The 9,708-nt window shown below is 34.3% G+C and overlaps 1 protein-coding gene across 1 annotated transcript in view; it reads right to left on the bottom strand.

Moving 5' to 3' along the window:
* Positions 1–290: 290 nt before the first annotated feature.
* LOTGIDRAFT_230443 (hypothetical protein) overlaps positions 291–9,708 on the bottom strand; it is a gene marked incomplete at its 5' end in the record, with an annotated part of 27,486 nt that continues 18,068 nt past the window's right edge. The window contains 20 exons of the mRNA XM_009048211.1: positions 291–392; positions 879–1,072; positions 2,149–2,373; positions 2,645–2,803; positions 3,113–3,241; positions 3,486–3,590; positions 3,787–3,892; positions 4,169–4,242; positions 4,562–4,684; positions 5,005–5,130; positions 5,456–5,557; positions 5,855–6,035; positions 6,445–6,668; positions 7,004–7,187; positions 7,475–7,648; positions 8,032–8,205; positions 8,493–8,594; positions 8,757–8,971; positions 9,220–9,354; positions 9,593–9,652. Coding sequence (XP_009046459.1) covers positions 336–392; positions 879–1,072; positions 2,149–2,373; positions 2,645–2,803; positions 3,113–3,241; positions 3,486–3,590; positions 3,787–3,892; positions 4,169–4,242; positions 4,562–4,684; positions 5,005–5,130; positions 5,456–5,557; positions 5,855–6,035; positions 6,445–6,668; positions 7,004–7,187; positions 7,475–7,648; positions 8,032–8,205; positions 8,493–8,594; positions 8,757–8,971; positions 9,220–9,354; positions 9,593–9,652 — 2,849 coding nt within the window. The 3' untranslated portion in view covers positions 291–335. The remainder of the gene's footprint in view (positions 393–878; positions 1,073–2,148; positions 2,374–2,644; positions 2,804–3,112; positions 3,242–3,485; positions 3,591–3,786; positions 3,893–4,168; positions 4,243–4,561; positions 4,685–5,004; positions 5,131–5,455; positions 5,558–5,854; positions 6,036–6,444; positions 6,669–7,003; positions 7,188–7,474; positions 7,649–8,031; positions 8,206–8,492; positions 8,595–8,756; positions 8,972–9,219; positions 9,355–9,592; positions 9,653–9,708) is intronic.

The following is a 9,708-nucleotide window of genomic DNA, read 5'->3' as shown; positions in this document are numbered from 1 at the left end:
TATATGTAATTGTATTGTATATGTAATAATTATATATTGTAACACCTTGTTTTTAGTGTACACAATCCGGCGTAAAATTAAGCACCCCCTCCCTTTCTACCATGAAAAACAGCACATTTTTAGAAAGCACACTGGCCTCAATTCCTAGTGAAAAATGCAAGACAGGTTGTCTAAATTCGTAATATTGACGCATTCAACGCCGGTATACGTCAATATTTTCACGCGGAGTGAGCATAATATAATATAATACAATTCATTTAGGGCTATAGGGCCGCAATATCAAAACAATATGCGTCTTCGAATATTTTATTACATTCATAATATGAATTATTTTACTAAGCAGGTGTAGTGTGTCCCAAATCATTACAGGAACAACTGGTAATAGATGGTACCTGAAATGAATGAATATACCAAATACACCTTGCATTGATTATTATGAAAACCAAGTTAAAACACAGTCACAAGATGCCATCATGAAAGCTGGACAATAAACCAGAAAATACACTTCTATAAGATGAGTTGGACGAAAAAAATACTTGGTAAATCGAAAAAGGGAAGCTCATTGCATGGCTGAACCTTCTCATTAAAGGGACTGTATAGAGGGTTTGTAAAAAAACATAATGTGTATCAGTCAATTTGCACCATTCAGATCTTCAATCAGACACCTGTGGTTCCTGTAATTCGGCTAAAAAGTTTTGAGCGGAATTGCAGGTACCGCAGATGAAAAGTTATTGAAAATTGTAATGGTGCAAATTGATGCTATCAGTGTCCCCGAAACAAATAAAATTTTTAGAAAACCTCTTTAAAATTCCTTTTTGTATCCGACCCGCAGGGCGGTAAAAACTATGAGACAAAAAGATAAGCAACTGTCTGCTTACCTGTCTATGCAGTGTGGAACCATTGTTACACAGTAAATCATACTCTACTACACCCATTGTCTGAGTTTCACAACAATAATCAGGATTGATTCCACATCCACCTTCACACGTACCAATAGGCACTGGTCCTGAGAAACATTCTCCATCTGACAAATCTTGATATTTAGAAAACATCGAACAGTTTAATGGTAATGCTGAAAATATAAGGAATAATGTACTAAACGGATTTGGTTCGTAGAATAACTACAATGATAATAACTGAACTCAAAATCACTATTATTTTTCAGTCAATACAAAGATAAAAGAACAATGTCATCGAGTTTTCGATAAAGATGTAAGTACAATGCCAACCATCTTGTAATAAATATACAAGTACAAATATTGTGATAAAGGTTCACAGTACAATGTTAACCATCATGCGATAAAGATTCAAAATACAACGTCAACCATCTTGTAATAAATATACAAGTACAAATATTGTGATAAAGGTTCACAGTACAATGTTAACCATCATGCGATAAAGATTCAAAATACAACGTCAACCATCTTGTAATAAATATTACAGTACAATGTCAGCCATATTGTGATAAATATTCAAGGTGCAACCATCTTATGAAAAAGTTTGCAAGCAAAACGTCAACAATTTTGTGATAAAGATTGACAGTAAAAGTCAACCATCCTGTGATAAAGATTGAAAACAAAACGTCAACCATTTTAATATGATAAAGATTGAAAGTAAAACGTCAACCATCTTATGATAAAGATTGAAAACAAAACGTCAACCATTCTAATATGATAGAGATTGAAAACAAAACGTCAACCATTTTAATATGAAAAAGATTGAAAGTAAAACGTCAACCATCTTAATATGATAAAGATTGAAAGTAAAACGGCAACCATCTTAATATGATAAAAATCGAAAGTGAAACGTCAACCATCTTATGATTAAGATTTTAAGTAAAATGTTAACAATCTTGTTACAAAATTTCGAAGAATTTTGTCAACCATCTTGTGATTAATCTTCTGAGTACAAAGTCAACCATCTTGTGATAATTATTAAAGTACAATGCAAGCCATATTGTGATAAAGATTCAAGGAGCTATGTCTATAATTTTGTGATAAAGGTTGAAGTACAATACCAACCATCTTGTTATAAAGATTAAAGTACAATACCAACCATCTTGTTATAAAATTAAAGAACAGCCATATTGTGATAAAGAATCAAAGTACAATGTCAACCATACAGTGATAAAAAGCTACATTATATTACCTCCACAAGGAGATTCACTAAGTACATGTGGTTTCTGATTAACTTCACACGCTTTCTTCTGTAGTTCACATCTATTTTTAAATGTGGATTGTTTGTCTCCAACTAGACCACAGATTGGATCATCTTCTCTGAATGTACAGTTTGGACAAATACACTCTGGTGTATTATCTACTGTTGGGACACAGACCTCTCCATACACTGTACAATTGAAACCGAAGCAGGGGCCTAGAAATAGAATACAGTCCATCACAAAATGATACTTCTTGTAAATAGTCGTTACCAATTCATGCTTATCCATTGGGAATGAGCAGACGGCCTTTTGTATAAAACAGTATAAGATTTTATCCAAAGGGGACTGTATTTCCCACGCCGTACTGGTCATATGGTCGCTATATCAGGATAAACACACAGGGTGTAGTCCATAGTCTTTCGAGATTGATGGATGGATTCCTATATATGGTATCCCACCAAACCATCTGATCAGATGATAACTTACCATTGGTACAATTACCATAACATATAGCCGTCTCTAGTAAAGGTAACACACGTAATTCATAAGTAGTTCTAGCTCTTAGCTGAACTCTAGTTCTTGTCATTTCTCCAGCACCACAATCTACACTACAGTCACTCCAGGCTGTCCATGGACTGACAGGTTCTAAAATACATAAGAAAATAGTAGATATTCTACAGATCTTCAATTCGCAGCTCCGGAAATTCACAAAGTTTTTAAGACAAAAAACGAGTTTACGCCAAGTTGCTATAAAGCAACAATATCCCACATTGCACACCAAATTGCTAATTAGCAGATGGAAAGGCATATAATAGCTGCTTATAGAAAGGGATGCCATCAATGATATTCGATGCCATTCCCAAAAGGGTGCTCAGTTGACAAACCCGATTGTGAAGTAATTTTTTGGTTGGTCAAAAGAGATGATGTATACCAAAGATTAAGGATCGTGCTTACCGCCCAAAACTTTATCACACAGTGTTACATCCTCCTCAATATAAGTTGTATTATCTTTTATCTCACACATAATTCTTTCAAATTCACATCTACTGTCAAATAATACCAGTCTGCTGCTACAAACAGGGCCTGAAATTTGACAGAAAATAACAGGTAAGAGAACTGCTATATTGAAATATCTCGAGATTACTTACTGATAATTGAATAAATTAAGTATGCACCCGAGGCAGCAGATATTTCAAACACATTCAACAAAACTACAAAACTTTGATATGGACCATGGAAAAGGATCAAAGCTAATGTAACTAACTGATATACATAACAAATAAAATCAATCCTCAATCAAAACTATAAAAAAAGTTAGAAGCATTACCTCCAGAACCGTCACATTTTGGACAAGCACATATAGCTTTGTTATATAACGGGTCGATGGAACAAACTTCGTACGGTTTTTCACAAATGACACCAGTACAATCGGCTATAATGTAACATAAATATACATAATTTCCATCTTGAAGTGAAATGATCAGAAAAAATCTTACAGCTTTCAAAACGGAATTCAGATTTCATGGTACAATTTATCTTCACAAAGAAACCAATATAGCAATAAGTTATATGTATAGTGCACGATGGAACTCAAAAGAGCGAAATGCTGTTTATTACGTATTATTTACCTTGGCATTGTCCATAATAACTGATATCTACAAAGAAGTCATTTCTACATGAAGCTATACGTAATGCTTTTTCATGCGGATATGTGGTACCATTTTCTGCACAAACCTTGATTAAATAACAGTACATAAAATAAGATAAAAACAAATTAATGACACTCAAGCACAATACCCTTTAAGATTAGACTTATTTTCCCGGTAACCAAATTATTACTAATATCTTGAACGTGCTATTTCAAAAGCATTCCTACTTGAATAATACTCGTAAGTAAATTTCAATTGATCCCAAGAAATTGCTTCTGTTGACGGGACATTTACTTTTTCTAAATAGCATGAAATTCCAGGCAACATGGGATTTTAGAAAGCTTATTCATTAATAAAATACTTTAACATCTGTACTACAACCCTCTCCGGCACAAGAACAACATTTAGCACCATTTGTAGCTGATGTACCATCAACTGGAATAAATTTTGTGTACAAATTAATTGCATAATGTTATTTTAAGATTACTTAAAAGTTGTTTATTATTATTATCGATGATATACCTTAGTAGGCAGTCAGGTCGTCAGATATTCCCCTAATACAACAGACATTTGACATAAATTAACACGAATGACCAATTCTATCAAACCAAATAGCAGTTTTATTATACATGTCATAGTTGTAAACACAAATAAATGATATCGAATAAACATTTTGTTTCAATTAATGTGATTTAAATTCTATTGCTGTTTTTGCGTCCTTTGCCCAACGAAACTTACGCATGTGAATACTTACGGACACAATTATCACCACTTTTTTTGTAACCAGCACAACAGCTACATTCAAAACTGCCATGGGTATTAACGCATTCTGAATGATCTCCGCAATTGTCAAACCCAGCTTCACATTCGTCAATATCTGTCAACAAAATCAAATTAATGTGATTTTTACACCATACACATTTACTAGAGAAGCATCCAACGTCAATTTTGATATACACATCATCTCTTGATCTATCTTTAAAGTGTCCCGAATGAACCAGACTAGCTTTTAGATTTTCTCCTTGTCTTGTGGTCTTTAATTATGAAAAGCACCAGACTCTACTGATCGGACTAAAGAGATCAAATTATTAAGAAAAATCAATCCGCCATTAGCAGTCGCGATAAATAGAGAAATGTGATGTTATTAAAGCATGGTGACATTAAGAACACTAAAGTTTTAATGATATGATGCAATACCTAAGCAATAGTGTCCATAAGGTACATATCCCTTGATGCAGGCACACTCATATCCACCATCTTTGTTAGTACAATTCTGACCAATATGAATACAATCATGTGTTTGGGTGGCACATTCATCTATGTCTGTAAAGTATGATAAAATAAAATGAAGTGTTTTTCAAATGCCACTGTTTCTTTTGGAAGAATGAAACGTTAGACGCTTCTACATGTCAGTTTTGCCCAATAAAAAGCAATTAGATGTTGTTGGCCTACACCTTTACTTATTAATAGATCATTTCTGCATTAATAGATTCGCCATGTTATCGTGTGACTTCAGCATTAGTCAATACCCTGAAGAATTCAATAAATAGAAGCAGAGAAACATAAGCACCGAAGTTTTACTTTGTAATTCAGAAACACGGTGATAGTTTTGCCCTTGTAATAAATATATAGAATTGAACCGACTCACCCTCACAGTTATTACAATCTCCTGTATAACCTTTCTTACACTGACAAATAGCATTTTCACATTCCATATTTTTACCACAGGTTACATTGTAACAATTGTCCTCTGAAAATATCACAAACAGACATACACAGCAAACTGTTGCTTATCTAGAGAGGGATCAGGTAGACCTTACGACAGATGGGAGAATTTGGATTTTTAACAACTGCTAGAAACTTTTAGAAAAATCAAATTGTCGGTATTTTTCCAGGGATCTACTAACCACAACAAAAAAGCAGTGAGGAACCTCTTTGAATAACATTTAAATTTTGTATCTTTGCTTTGTTGCAGAAAACGATAAAACAGTCCCAAAAATTTGAGAACTTAAGAGATGTTAAAATTAACAAAATAATAACACGTTACCTCCACAGTTTATTCCATCTCCTTTATATCCATCATTACAATTACATCCAAATACAGCATTGACAGTATCTAGACCACAAGTAGCGAACTGAGAACAAGCTATAGTTATATCACTCGTATTACCACCTGATAAACATTTTCTAGTACTTGTACAGTCATCATTGATAAAGGTTTGACCAACCTATACGATTAAAATAAAAGACTGGATCAATCAGAGATTCATTCCAGAATAGAAAGTCAGCCGCAGACATCCGTTTTTTGATATTGACACTTATGCTTATGCAATGTTAGTTTGTGAAAATTCATGCTATGAAAATCATTAGCTGGGCCAGTTTTGATAACATTTGAAAACTCTGTCACATACAACCAGATTATGGTGCCCTGCTCGTGGTAATCTCAGGGTACTAGGTAGTCATTTGAGCATAGCCGCATTCGAATTTATATGATCTACATTTAGACCATCAAGAACCAGATGAAACATTAAAGTGGCTCACGTTACGTTATTCTGTTATACCGTTCTGTTTTAACAGATTTGACAAGTAATTTTGGTACATCATTGCATGACATGAAATATAAAGCAAGAGGCTTACAGATAAGTATACACCGTCTGCAATACAACCACATTCTGAAGGTAGAACACAGTCTTTTCCTTCTAAAATATAGCCTGGTAAACAATAGCATCCTTCAGCACAATACTCCAATAGATGAATTGGACTATGTGTTCTAATATCATAACATAACGGCTGTCTTGTTTTGGCTGGATATCCTCTAGGACCACAAGTCCTATATTCTTGATTTTTTCCACATTGAATTTCTGAAGAGAGGGTCATTTTAAGGTTTATTTAAACACTAATATATGATAACTGATAACGTTCATATAACCAATGCCCTTCTAACCACTCTCCAATCCAAAGCATATAACTGTCAAGTTCGAACCTTGAACATTCGATTCGCCTTTGTATCAGCAGCAAAAACAATAATTTATATGTAAAGACCGTTGGTAACTTTATCCGTGCAGATATTATCAATATGAAGGTAACAGTAACATCAGCAACGGACATTCTTCACAACGCTCTTGAAACCTTGACTGTCGCCACTAAATTTAGACCAAGCTGATCTATATTTCAGACGACTTTTAATCATACTTACCACAGAAGCCCAATTTCCTCCATAGTCCAGTTTCTGTGTCTAAATTCTTATTGCATTCATTGACTAGACGTTCAGCACTGGCACACATTCCCAGTTCAATATCATTAGATACTTGACAAATGTCAAATAGACATGTAGACTTCAATCTGTCTCTAAGAGGTTCATCCATAACTTCCAGACATGTCTGTACCAAATATAAAAACAACTATAAGATAAGCAGTATGGAACAGACAATGCCCTAAAACATATCGATTGTCATGTGCATCTGACGCCTGAGAGAGAGGCAACAGGCGTTCCATTCTAAATTGAATTTAACAACTAAATGACGCCAATTTATCATCCATGATCTTTTATTGTAATTTAAAATCATAGTGATTTATCTAACCATGCCCCATTATGTTTTCATTCAAACAAAAATAAATCAGCAGCAGTCTAAATGCCCATGAAAATAGAAATGGATAAATAGATAACCTTAAATGGTGATATTTCTGGATCAAAAACTCTATCACAATAATAGTTATATAACGTATCACTACAACCACTGTAATCTGTTGGTGCAGCATTACAATCAGCCACACAAGTGGGATGCTCTGTTAAATAGTCTTGTACTACCCACGAATGACCAAATATGTTGCCATTTGGTGTCTGGAATATAGAAACATACTGTAGTATAAGGATAAGTGAAGTATAATAATGGATAAATCAATAATACAAAGAATTGCACTCGGGTTTACCAATACGACAATCTAATTCACTTGGATAATTTGTTGCCAATCACGGCCGTGTGGGAACGGAAACCGGATCACCGGATTCAAGGTTAATTTAAGGATATCGGGGTTGCAGGTTTGTCGACACTGTATAGTGAGAAGAAACACTCATTCAAAAAACCAACTGTTTGGATGGATACTATAGTTACCCTGTTAAGAGTATGATTGCTCGATAACACTGTAGCTGCAAATTATATATATCATACGATTTTTGTCATTCATAACATATAATTTTTTACAATAAAGGATATCTCTACTCACAATTTGGCCTTTAGCAGCCGTACAATAATCACCAATTCTCCAATCATTATCTTCATCACTATCAAAATCACCACATATTCCACAAGTTTTACCAACATAAGATTTATCTAAAAATATCTCTACTTCATCACCTCCGTCCCATGCTACTTCCAAACCAAAATCAGCTGTGATGACCTTCGATTTAAACACATTTAAAACACATGAAGAACAATACGTGTACAGTTTTAATACATGCTTAACTATTTGGTATGTGTTTGAGTTAGTTAGTGCGACAAAAATCATTCAATGGGAATGAAGTTACAGTGCACACTGATGCATACAACTTAACGTGCAATTATCATTATAAGAGCCTTGTTGGGTTTGGTACGACTCACGCCCCTGATGGATCACTTAACAATATAAATTGAAGTTGAAGCCATCTCCTGAAGGAGCCGCTATTAAGGTCAACTACGCATACTTACAACCTCTCTACCGTTGTCATCAACTGAAATACCATCTTTTCTGTACCCTAAAAATTCTCTTCCATTTATACGTATCACACGGTCTGGACCAAGAAAGATTTTCTGTAATAAAAATATCATTATGAAGCAAATATTGGGACCACTTTATGCAAGTGAAAATAAATCAATCCATAAATAATGCAAACCCTGCGGAACACGTTGATTCCATGTGCCCAATTGTATTGATTTTCCTGTTTTTTATTTGAAACACTTTTGGAAGCTTACCGTGTCTCCAATTACAACTGTAACATCTTTAACCCATGTTATTCCCTGGATATCTCTATTCATGTCCCAATTGTGTGTCCAAACTGCGAACGTCCTCTCAGATCCATCGCATCCATCCTGAGCCATAACGTATTGACAATCACCCATGAAATCCAACCATTTATTATCAAATGAGATACAATGTGGATCACCAAAACAAGCACAGATACCAACACCTGTTATGTTACAAATTAAGATAAATTTTCATTAAAGTTATGTGGTATTAATTAAATCATTGATTGACCATATTGTGCAAGTGATGGCATTCTGACTATCCAAAATTTCATACTTTCTATTCTATAATACCAATTAGTGTGATTCGGTTTTCTGCCATTTTTCTGCATTAGATGTCGATAACCTAATTCACTCTATTATAAATGCAATTCTTTGAGAGGTCATACTGCTTTATCTAAATATATTTTACCTTCACACGTTCCATTTGTTCCTTCACCACGGAAACCACGTTTACATTTACAGTAAAACGATCCTTCTGTATCAAAACATTTAGCATTGAGGTCACAGTTATTAGGATATTGCACTTCTACACATTCGTCGATATCTGCGGAAAGATTATAAAACATATTGAGTCATGAACATTGCATTTCGCGCTCATCGGACACGATAGTGCTTGTCAGTGCTCTCAAGATGACAGATTGTCCAGGATGCCGTAAGTTGCTAATAGTTATTAAACTTTTCAATCTCATATTCTCCCCGTTGCATGATCAAATCAAAAAGATTGAAAACCACAGATAAATATTTGCAGAAGTTCTACTAATATAAGACAAATAAAAACTTACTTCGGCAAACTGTCTTCTCCATTTTTTCGTAACCTTTATTACAAGTACATAGGAAATCACCTGGTGAATTAGTACACACAGAAGTTACTGGGCATCGGTTAAAATCACATTCATTG

Source organism: Lottia gigantea (genome assembly GCF_000327385.1).
Source record: "Lottia gigantea unplaced genomic scaffold LOTGIsca_12, whole genome shotgun sequence".
Lineage (NCBI taxonomy): Eukaryota > Metazoa > Mollusca > Gastropoda > Lottiidae > Lottia > Lottia gigantea.
Note: the sequence above shows the minus strand (reverse complement) of the source record. Positions and strands in the feature narration are given on the sequence as shown.